Genomic DNA, 12,277 nt, shown 5'->3' on the forward strand with positions numbered 1-12,277 from the left:
TACCCAACGGAAATGAAAACACTAACTCAAAAAGATACCTGTACCCCCATGGTCACTGCAGCATTATTTACAATAGCCAAGATATGGAAATGCCCTATGTGTTCATCAGTGGATGAATGGATAAAGCAAATGTGGTATATACGTGTACAAGGGACTATTATTCAGCCATAAAAAAAGAATGAAATATCACCACTTGTGACAACATGGATGGACCTTGAGGACATTATGCTAAGTGAAATAAGTCAGAAAGAGAAAGACAAATACTGTATGCTGTCACTTATATGTGGAATCTAGCCCTCCGCCTCCCACCCCAAAACCCATGAACTTGCAGATGCAAAGAACAGACTGGTAGTTGCCAGAGGCACTGGGTGAAGGGGTCAAAAGGTATAAAATCCCAGGTATAAAATAAATACGTCAGGGATATGTAATATACAGCATGGTGACTACAGTTAATAATGCTGTGTGTGTGTGTGTGTATTATTATTATTTTTTTGGCCGTGCCACACGGCTTGTGGGATCTCAGTTCCTCAACCAGGGATCAAACCCGGGCCCTCAGCAGTGAGAGCACGGAGTCCTAACCACTAGACCGCCAGGGAATTCCCATATATTTTAAAGTTATTAAGAAAGGGGATCTTAAAATTTCTCATCATAAGGAAAACAACTACGTAACTTTGTGTGGAGATGGATAGTAACTAGACTAACTGTGGCGATCTACTGCAATATATACAAAGAGTGAACCATTACATTGTACACCTGAAAGTAATATAATGTTATGTCAGATCTCAATTTTTAAATTTTAAGGAATTAAAAAGATTTAAGTACCAAAAGCCTACATACTTCTGTTTGAATTTGCATAAAGTATTTCTAGACATATATCACAAGAAACGTAGTGGTTACTTCTATGAAGTGAGCCTGGCAGGTATTTTATATCCTCCTAAACTATTGAACTCTTTTTTCGCCATGTGCTTATATTATTCCTAAAAATTTTTTAACACTAGTTTCAAAATAGAGAGCACCTGATTTTAATCCTCTGGCTGTGTTATCCTTAGCAATGACCCAACCTCTCTGAGCTTGTTTCACCATCCATACAACGGGGATACTACGTACCTCATAAAGCTAAGATGAGGACTAACTCAGACAACATGCACTAAGCTAGTAACACAGTACACAAAATAGGCACTCGATAAATGTCACACACACCCCCACTTAGTGCCAAGAAAACTCGTAAATCCTCTTAATTCAACCTCATCTTCTTACTGGTAGAACACTAAAGCCAAAATGGTTTAGGGACTTGCCAAGGTCAATCATGCAGTAACCAGGAAAGCCAGGCTCTGATGCCTGGGTTCCTGTACCCTAATATAAAACCTGATTTCATATGAGCCAAGGAATGACTCTGCTACTACTCTATGGCCACACCTCAGTTCGCAGGACCAGCCTCCTCCCCTGCTTCACTCACCACATTTGATGAGCTGTGATTTTTCCTAAACACTAAATCCACCATCAACTGAGGGGGTCCTGCCTGGGAAGGCAGCCCCAAGGGGGAGCTCCAAGAATGTCTTGGTCAAAGGCAGCACTAGCCTCACAAGGGGGCAATAATAATTTGGATGTGGATGTGTTTTTAAAAATTGCTCGCACCTTACTGCATCCCTGCCACACACACACACACACACACACACACACACACACACACGCCCCATCCTAACTTCTAGCCCTCTGGCTCGAACACAGTACCTACATTAATTTACAATTAGGAATTTTTTTAACATCTTTATTGGAGTATAACTGCTTTACAATGGTGTGTTAGTTTCTGCTTTATAACAAAGTGAAGCAACTATACATATACATACATCCCCATATCTCCTCCCTCTTGCGTCTCCCTCCCACCCTCCCTATTCCACCCCTCTAGGTGGTCACAAAGCACCGGGCTGATCTCCCTGTGCTATGCGGCTGCTTCCCACTAGCTATCTATTTTACATTTGGTAGTGTATATATGGCCATGCCACTCTCTCACTTCGTCCCAGCTTACCCTTCCCCCTCCCCGTGTTCTCAAGTCCATTCTCTACGTCTGTGTCTTTATTCCTGTCCTTACCCTAGGTTCTTCAGAACCTTTTTTTTTTTTAAGATTCCATATATTATGTGTTAGCATATGGTATTTGTTTTTCTCTTTCTGACTTACTTCACTCTGTATGACAGACTCTAGGTCCATCCACCTCACGACAAATAACTCAATTTCGTTTCTTTTTATGGCTGAGTAATATTCCATTGTATATATGTGCCACATCTTCTTTATCCATTCATCCGATGCTGGGCACTTAGGTTGTTCCCATCTCCGGGCTATTGTAAATAGAGCTGCAATGAACATTTTGGTACAAGACTCTTTTTGAATTATGGTTTTCTCAGGGTATATGCCCAGTAGGGGGATTGCCGGGTCATATGGTAGTTCTATTTTTAAAGGAACCTCCATACAGTTCTCCATAGTGGCTGTATCAATTTACATTCCCACCAACAGTGCGAGAGGGTTCCCTTTTCTCCACACCCTCTCCAGCATTTATTGTTTCTAGATTTTTTGATGATGGCCATTCTGACTGGTGTGAGGTGATACCTCAGTGTAGTTTTGATTTGCATTTCTCTAATGATGATGTTGAGCATTCTTTCATGTGTTTTTTGGCAATCTGTATATCTTCTTTGGAGAAATGTCTATTTAGGTCTTCTGCCCATTTTTGGATTGGGTTGTTTGTTTTTTGATATTGAGCTGCATAAGCTGCTTGTAAATTTTGAAGATTAATCCTTTGTCAGTTGCTTCATTTGCAAATATTTTCTCCCATTCTGAGGGTTGTCTTTTCGTCTTATTTATGGTTTCTTTGCTGTGCAAAAGCTTTTAAGTTTCATTAAGTCCCATTTGTTTATTTTCGTTTTTATTTCCATTTCTCTAGGAGGTGGGTCATAAAGGATCTTGCTGTGATTTATGTCCTAGAGTGTTCTGCCTATGTTTTCCTCCAAGAGTTTGATAGTGTCTGGCCTTACATTTAGGTCTTTAATCCATTGGGAGTTTATTTCTGTGCATGGTGTTAGGGAGTGTTCTAGCTTCATTCTTTTACTACAATTAGGGATTTGAACAAATTTTGTTGAATGAGAAATTCTAGGTAGGAACAATGTTTAACAAAGCCTATTCTTTAGCAGTACAGACTACTGTTTAAGCAAGAGATTTCCCTTTCAGTGATTTTTATACATAAGCCATTTGGCTTTACTAAAATCGAATGACTTTCAAAATGCTTTGTTAGGGATTTGGTGATGGCTGCTCATTTCTTTTTGTTTGGATGCTTTCCTTAGAAAGAACACTTTCTGATTGTTGGGGTTTCGGTTACGCACTTACCTCCCTTCCTAATTTCAATCAGAGGGTCCATCTATCTTGTGAAGAACAAAGACCAAGATGTCTTAAATGCCTAATGAAATGAAATCTTGGGTCCTACCAAGGGCAGAGGTCAAACGGATACCTGCTGAAAAGGATAGGACAGCACATGAGTCTGTTCAGAATGGTAGTGGATAGTGTACCATGATGGATTAGAGATAAGGAGATACAGACAACGAAGCATTTGAAGGAATGTGAGAGGGTGATAAATGGAGCCGTGAATAATTTAAGACGTTTCCATATTAACACCCTACAGCTGCTTGGTATTTCACAGCTCCAAGTTCTTTCACATAAATGACTATGGCAGACAGTTCGCTGCTCATCAACTTTAGTCTGCATCCTCATCCTGTTCCAGTGGCAAGGGCTCAGCCCAGGGGATGAAGCATGACGGGTCCAGGTAGGTGGCTCTCAACTTTGGCTGCACTGGGGGATTATACAGTAATTATATAACTGGATCCCACCCCAGACCAATTAAATCAGAATCTCTGAGGATGGAGTATTTTTAATATTGACATAAGAAAAAAAAAGCTCCTCAGGTGACTGTAATGTTCAGCCAGGGCCGAGAACGCACTGGTCTAAGCCAATCATGACAACCCCCTTCCCTTTCACCAATTACTGGGCTAGGGCAGAACACGTGACCCAGTTCTAGCTGGTGAGACATAAAAGGAAGTCGACTGGGGTAGGGGTTTCTGGGGATGGCTTTATAACCAGATTGGAGGAAAGAGAGATACATGAGGGAAAACGCTACCCCTTAGTAACCACCTTCCTTCCTTTCTTCATTTTCACAACCCTGTGTGGTTGGGTGAGGAAGTGATGCTTCTTGTTGAGGCTACCATCTTGTGACAGTGGGAAGATAAGTTGGTGAACGAAAGCCAAGAAGATGGAAAGGGCCTGGGGTCCTCGATGACTTGGTTTGGTGCTGCGGTCCCCACCCAGCCCTGAAAAAAGCGCACTGACTCCCTCCCTGCCAAATCCTGGCTGTCAGGTCTGGAGCATCCAGAAGTTGCTCAGGTTAATTCACGTGCAGTCCCTCTTCACTGCTGAGCCAAGGGTGCCCCAAGGGTGCTCAGGTGCCCCGAGCGAAGGACAGCCATGAGGAGGACGGCTATAGAGTCAGGGGCTCTCCCGTGTAGGTGCTGTTGGCAGCGCTCAGAGATATTTTATTGGTTTGTTCAGTGTTTGTTAGTAATAAAGCTAAGTGTGGTTCTCACCCTAGAGTAGCCACTATGCCTGGCTGCAGTGCCAAAAGGGTGCCAGGGGATGGTAAAGGGGGGGGGCAGGTGAGGGTGTGTTATAATGGAGAGATTCTGAGCTCTGGGGTCTAACACTCAGCTCAGCAGCCCAGCAGCCCAGGTGTGACTTTGGGCAAGGTACCTGACTTCTCTGAATCTCTGATTTCTCATCTGTAAAACTGATAATATGTCATGATGAAAGAAATGTTCACATATGGAGGTATGGGGAAGCCATTCTGGCTTATACATGATTTAACCCGAATGTGATGCTAACTAAAACAGCCTGTTTGTGGCCTAATCAAACGTACACGGTACTTCTACTTTAATTATTAAAGAAAAGGGCGCATTGACCAGAAGTAAAGAATGTCTGTGTTAAAAATAAAGATTAAATGCCTTCCTTCCTGGGATGCTCATGCTGGTACTCCTTCAATGATAAGACTCCCTTCCCAGGTGCTGAGGACATACTGGCTCGCGGTGTATGTGCTGATCTGTTTTGTTTTGTTTTGTTTGTCTGTTTGTTTTTGGAAACCTTGAAGGAACGGATCCCTGAGTTGCTTAGTGTTCTTTGTTCTGACAAGATGTAAAACAGGTCTGAAAACCAAGCTTCTCTGGAGCAGTTCCTCAGAGTTATCTGACTGTCTTCCGGTCTTCGGGGCTATAGTCTTCAGTTTGGCTCAAATGAAACTCTTTCCTATTCTTATTATAGATTGTTTATTGCTTATTTTCATCGACAGTCACAGTAATGATATATCCACAATGCCTAATTCAACACATCGCACCTGAGGATCCATCCCCTTCCCATTCCTAGAGTGGAGTGTGACAGACTTTTGGAAACTCATCAGTTGGTTGGTAACATTACCTTTCTCGGAACCAGCATTTTGATAAATCCACTAGTTGGTGGTGACATGGTAAGTGGCCGATAATTCCAGCAGAAATGTGGGAGGAAGAGCTCAGTCACCAGAGTATGAAAGAGCCTAAAGCTTGTTCCCAGATGTCCCTGCAGCCCTGCAAAGGAAGCCCCATTGGCTCTTCCAAACAGCAGCACTGATGTCTGGCCCCATAGTCACTGTCACGTGCACAGACTCTAACCTCCTAGAGGATGAAGACTGTGTCCTCTAACCCTCCTCTCTATTCACTTTCTTACCTCACCCCAGTCAGTGCCAAATGTTAGTAAAAATGAAAAAAAAAAGAGTCAGAGTTTCTGGGAGATTGTCAATTCTTAAAACCATAAAATGCTGCAGCCATTTGTCCTCGAGAGGCGTTCCCTCAGACCGGTGAAGGAGGATTGGAGACCCATTATGTTACATCTGTAAATACAGGATTAGCAGATGAAAGGATGTTTTTGTTAAAATGTGACAAGTCACCCTGTTCCTTTTACCTTCACTCTGGAAATCAGGAAAGAACACAGACTTCCTAAGCAATTACAGAAACTAAGAAAACGACTTGATCACTAGGAGGAAAATCAGCTTCCGAAATCACTCTGAAACCCTGGCTCTATTCACAACAACAAAATCCATCTTCATTAACGTCTTCGACTATTGTCCTCAGGGCTTCATCCCAGAGGAATACTGAATTACACTATAAACTAATGAATGGAAACTTAAGTCATTTCCGCCCACCCGGCACTGCTTTTCCTCCTCTGGACTGCACAGTGCAGAAGGCTGCACTCTTCCAGCTCACACAAAGTTTGGGAAATCGCATTCCCATGCCACTAACTAGACTCCTGAGGTCAACATCACGTAGAACAAACTTCCCTCATCCCAATGAACAGGCCATAGACCGACCCAGACACTGAACACATTTTGAGATCATTTAAGCCCCATTTTGGCATCTTAGGATACCTTAGGATATATGCTTTACAGAGAAAGAAAAAAATGGGAGGGGGGCAGAAAGGGAATGTCTTTTCACAAAGCTCCTTCAGCAGTCACAGCCAAAGCTGCTACTGCCGATCCAAGGTTCCATCTCTCAAGTGGATCGGGCAGAGTGAGGGAAGCCCAGCCCTGAGGTTCTGTCTGCACTAGAGGAAGCAGACCAGGCAGCTTTTGTGACCTGATGTGAACGGAATATGGTCAAATATCCTGGGAGCGCCAGCCATTGGGGGCGGAGGTGGGAGGTGGGGGGAGCCACCCCTCGAGCCAGGGGAAAGCAAAGTCCATTCCACGCCAGTATACCAGAGCCTGAGGCACACACATGTGCAAAAGCTGTTGCAAGAGAGGCCTATGACTGTATGTTTGGTAAATCTGAAAGAACGCCTTGGAGTCTGCACACGTCAGAGAGGCAGAGGCAGAGAAATATGAAACAGATTAGGGGTAGGTAGGATAAGAGTCAATAACTTTCCCCCAAATTTTTGCTTTTGGTTTTCCCTGTGCCTGCAAACACTGCTGCAAAAGGTTTCCCCACAGTACCTAGTGGCATCAAGATAAAGTCATAATCATGGACCTCATATGGTCCCCGAAATCCTGTACTTTTCATGTCAATTCCCAGTCTCAAGTTTCATTGTGACTTTCAAACCTTCTCTACTCTGCTCAGACCCGTGATATCCCTCTTCCCTCTCCTTCCCCCATTCCTCATTCTCCACAGACGATCCTACCTTTTACTTCATAGGGGAAACTGGTAGTGTGGAGACCTGCGTTCCGCCTTAGCCATAATTAACCTCTCGCTTCTCTAGGTCTTCCTCTGAGAAGGCAGGGGGCTATGCTAGAGATCCCAATGACTCTCCCAAATGCTCCCAGCTGGACTTCCCCTACCGCTCGGATCTATTTTCATCGGGTGAGATCGATCTGAGACGGCATCCCTCCCCTCCCCCTGAAGGCTGATCCAAGTTCCCCAAGACCCTTTCCTGACCCTACCCTGCCGGGGGCCACCTTACCCGGATCCGTCCCGGGCGCGCGGGAGCGGGGCTACGTGGCGCCTTCGGCCCCCGTCTCCGGCGGCGTCTCCTCGTCCTCGGACGGCTCGGCGTTGCCGTCTTCCCAGCTGCGAGGGTAAGCCAGCAGGCGCATGGCTGGGGCGCATGCGGCCTCCACCTGGCGCACCTGCTCTCGGCTCAGGCGCTCGCGCCAGGCGTGCACGGCCTCGCGGGCATCGCGCGCCGACAGGTGGAAGGGCCGGTCCGCGCCGTAGGCCGCGCCGCGCGTCATGTTGAGCGCGAAGGCGTCGAGCGCGGCGAGCGCGCGCAGCCCGGCGAAGCGCTGCAGGCGGCGCAGCTGGGCGCGCGGCTGCCGCACCAGGTCCTCGTAGCGCAGCCTCAGGTAGCGGCGCCGTAGCCAGGCTGGCGCGCCGCGCGCGAACAGCAGGTCGCGCAACCAGGCTTCGCAGATCACCTCGAGCGCGCCGGTCAGGAAGAAGTCGGCGCGCGGGGCGGCGGGTAGTGCGCGGGACGGGCCCCCGGGTCGAGCGCCCACGCCGTGCGCCAGCAGCACGCGGTGGAAGCGGTCGCCCCTCTGGCGGGTGCGCAGCACTTGGATGCTCTCGCGCAGCAGCCCCTGCCGAGACTTGAGGCGCGAGTTGTGCACGGCCCGCGGGTCGCGGAAAAGCTGCACCACCTTCAGGTTGAGGCCGGGGTCGCGCAGCAGGGGCACCAGCACGCCCAGGTCGAGGAGGCGCACGTCCTTGATGACCACCACCGGATACTTGCGGCACTCGGCCTCTAGGGCGCGGAGAGCCACGGGTGGGCAGCTGCGCTCGCAGGCGGCGTCCTCGACGAGGCCGACCTCGGCGCGGGCCCGGGGCGCGCCGGGGCACAGCGGCGGCGAGCAGATGACCTTGTTGGTCCGCCAGCGAAAGAGGGCGGCCGTGGTGAGATTGGCCGCGTCTGGGGCGCGCGCGGCGGAATCCCCCGGCGGCGCGTACAGGTGCAGCACCGAGAAGTCGCAGCGGAAGAGCGAGCGCAGCATGTCGCGCAGCGCGCCCTGCAGGCTCTCGGCGTCTCCCGGATACAGCGCCTGCCACAGATGCCACATGGGCTCATACAAGTAGAAAACGTCCGGGTGCTGGTTAAAGAGCTCGCCCAGGAACGACGAGCCCGTGCGCCAGGTGGCGTGCACATAGATGTGTTGCTTTTCGCGAGACGCCGCCTCCCCGACGGCGCCGTTGAGGTTGCCCCGGGACCTGGGGTACCGGCCCGCGTCCTCCTCCGTGGCGGGCCGCTCCTCGGCGCCCTGCTCGCGCTCGCCCGCCGCCGCCGCCTCCAGGCTCCACACTCCCAGGCTGCGCTGCAGGCCCGGGCAGTGCCCAGCGCCCTTGTCCCCGTCGCGGCCGCCGTCCAGGACAGAGGGGACGAGCAGCAGCACCAGCGTGTACAGCACCAACAGCAGCGCGAACTTGCAGTACTCTCGGCGGCGCCGCCGCCGCCGGCCCTTCATCGTTCACTGAACCCCTCCAGAGCGGGTGGGGCGCCCTTCCTCTCCCTTTCCTCGGAAATCCCGTCCCGAGTGCGCTCCTCCGGCCTCTTGGAGCCCCTCTGCGCCGGGAGGAGCGGAGTCACTAGGGCTGTGCATCCACAAGGGAAACTCTGGAGGCGGTGGTGCTAGTGGCGAATCCCCTGCCCTCTCCAGGCTCCGCGCTGGAGAGCCGCCTATTGGCCGGCTAGGCAGCGGCCCGCCCCGCCTTCCACCCCGCAGCTTCTCCCCGCCTCTGTACCCGCTGGGGTTCGTCCAGGGCTCTGCCTGATCTGGGAGGGGTTGCCGCGGGGCGGGGGACGCCGGCTGGGGCGCACGGAGCCAGACCCCACCTTTCCCCAACCCCTCCGTGATGAAGTCAAGTCTTCATGAATTGAGTGCAGGCAAGGGAGGGGCTCGTGTGTACAGAATGTACCCAGTGACAGAACGTGGACCCCACCCGGAGAACTCCACTGTCTCTCCTGTTTTATGTCCCCTGCTTGGCCATCTCTGTCGTAAGCAGACTCGCCTCCACACTATTTAGAATGGGGCCCCTGGTCACTATCTACATCCAGCGCCCCCGTCAGCCCCGGGGTGGGTGTTACTGAGTTCTGGATGGGAGCACTTCTCCACTAGCATAAAGACGCAGATTGCATAGTGCATCGTGGTCCAGAGGAATTGGAAGCACAACTGCGTTCACTCAGAGCATTTAATTGTTTAGGTGTAGCCTTTGCGGAAATATAAGTGTCGTCTTCCTAGGATTTTGCCCGCTGAGGGCCATGCACGTTTTACAGACACCCTGAAGATCAGTTTACTCATTTGTAAAATGCAGATAAGTTTTAGTGCCTCCATACCTTCCAGCCTGAGATTTTGGGGTCCTTTGTTAGCACAGAATAACCTAGCCTATTATGACACACATGAGCAAAAGACATTTACAGACTCAGAGTGGTAGGATGGTGGAATTTCTCAGGAGCTCAGTGTTTACAAGGACCCATAAGGAGAATGGATACACGTGTATGTATGGCTGAGTCCCTCTGCTGTGCACCTGAAACTATCACAACATAGTTAATCGGCTATACTCCAATATAAAATAAAAAGTTAAAAAAAATAAAAGGACCCATAAGGAGGAACATGTACTCAAGGGTGGATGAAAAAGTGACAGGAAGTCCAAGAGGCAGATCAGAGTGCCTGAAATCCAAGAGAACTAAAAACGCTAATTTTTGCTCTGTTTCGGGAGGATAATGAACACCCCCTTGGGGAAGGTGTTGTAAGGTTAATGACGATAGAAAGCAAATGTACTCATCTCCACCAGGGGAAGGTGTTCAAACTGCAAAAGTGGAAATATCTCCAAAGATCTTCTCCTCTAGTCTTTTTCATCACAGCAACGACTCCACCTCTGAAATCACTAGCTCAGGCATTCTGCTTTTTGTCCACAGTTCCCTCTCCTTTCAGCCACTGGTTCAAATCCTCTCTATTTTCCAACCTCATTGACCACTACCCCCACTTACTTCTCAATTTTTCATATTCAGCTAAGAAACCCCAGACCATTACTTTTATTTTATTAATCAATTAATTTTTTTGGCTGCGTTGGGTTTTCGTTGCTGTGCACGGGCTTTTCTCTAATTGCAGCGAGCAGGGGCTACTCTTCGCTGTGGTGCACAGGCTTATTGTGGTGGCTTCTTTTGCTGCGGAGGGCGGCTCTAGGTGCGCGGGCTTCAGTAGTTGCAGCGTGCAGCTCAGTACTTGCAGCACGTGGGCCCTAGAGAGTGTGGGCTTCAGTAGTTGTGGCACGTGTGCTCAGTAGTTGTGGCACGTGGGCTCTAGGGTGCACAGGCTTCAGTAGTTGTGGCTCCCAGGCTTTAGAGTGCAGGCTCAGTAGTTGTGGCACATGGGCTTAGTTGCTCTGCGGCATGGGGGATTTCCTGGACCAGGGATTGAACCCGTGTCTCCTGCACTGGCAGGCAGATTCTTAACCACTGTGCCACCAGGGAAGCCCCCAGACCATTATATTTTTCTTAACACCTTTATTAGAATATAATTGCTTTACAATAGTGTGTTAGTTTCTGCTTTATAACAAAGTGAATCAGCTATACATATACATATATCCCCATATCTCCTCCCTCTTGCATCTCCCTCCCACCCTCCCTATCCCACCCCTCTAGGTGGTCACAAAGCACTGAGCTGATCTCCCTGTGCTACGCGGCTGCTTCCCACTAGCTACCTATTTTATATTTGGTAGTGTATATATGTCCATGCCACTCTCTCACTTCGTCCCAGCTTGCCCTGCCCCATCCCCGTGTCCTCGAGTCCATTCTCTATGTCTGCGTCTTTATTCCAGTCCTGCCCCTAGGTTCTTCAAACTTTTTTTTTTTACATTCCATATATATGTGTTAGCATACGGTATTTATTTTTCTCTTTCTGACTTACTTCACTCTGTATGACAGTCTCTAGGTCTATCCACCTCACTACAAATAACTCAATTTTGTTTCCTTTTATGGCTGAGTAATATTCCATTGTTTATATGTGCCACATCATCTTTAGCAATTCATCTGTCGATGGACACTTAGGTTGCTTCCATGTCCTGGCTATTGTAAATAGAGCTGCAATGAACATTGTGGTACATGACTCTTTTTGAATTATGGTTTTCTCAGGGTGTATGCCCAGTAGGGGGATTGATGGGTTGTACAGTAGTTCTATTTTTAGTTTTGTGGGTTTTTTTTTAACTTTTTTATTGGAGTATAATTGCTTTACAATGCTGTGTTAGTTTCTGCTGTGTAACAAAGTGAATCAGCTATACGTATACATATATCCCCATATCCCCTCCCTCTTGCGTCTCCCTCCCACCCTCCCTATCCCACCCCCTAGGTGGACACAAAGCACCGAGCTGATCTCCCTGTGCTATGCGGCTGCTTCCCACTAGCTATCTATTTTACATTTGGTAGTGTATATATGTCCATGCCACTCTCTCACTTCGTCCCAGCTTTCCTTTCCCCCTCCCCATATCCTCAAGTCCATTCTCTACTAAGTCTGAGTCTTTATTCCCGTCTTGACCCTAGGTTCTTCATGACCTTTTTTTTTTTTTTTTTTTAGTTTCCATATATATGTGTTAGCATACGGTATTTGTTTTCCTCTTTCTGACTTACTTCACTCTGTATGGCAGACTCTAGGTCCATCCACCTCACTACAAATAACTCAATTTCGTTTCTTTTTATGGCTGAGTAATATTCCATTGTATATATCTTTATATATAAAGACAT

At 48.4% G+C, this 12,277-nt stretch overlaps 1 protein-coding gene across 1 annotated transcript in view; it reads right to left on the minus strand.

The window, feature by feature from the left end:
* The window catches only part of CHST7 (carbohydrate sulfotransferase 7), a 25,971-nt gene extending 16,791 nt beyond the window's left edge, over positions 1–9,180 (minus strand). Inside the window, exon 1 of the mRNA XM_030849856.2 lies at positions 7,511–9,180. Coding sequence (XP_030705716.1) covers positions 7,542–9,005 — 1,464 coding nt within the window. The 5' untranslated portion in view covers positions 9,006–9,180 and the 3' untranslated portion in view covers positions 7,511–7,541. The remainder of the gene's footprint in view (positions 1–7,510) is intronic.
* Positions 9,181–12,277: the final 3,097 nt, after the last annotated feature.

This window comes from Globicephala melas, chromosome X (assembly GCF_963455315.2).
Source record: "Globicephala melas chromosome X, mGloMel1.2, whole genome shotgun sequence".
Taxonomy (NCBI): Eukaryota; Metazoa; Chordata; class Mammalia; order Artiodactyla; family Delphinidae; genus Globicephala; species Globicephala melas.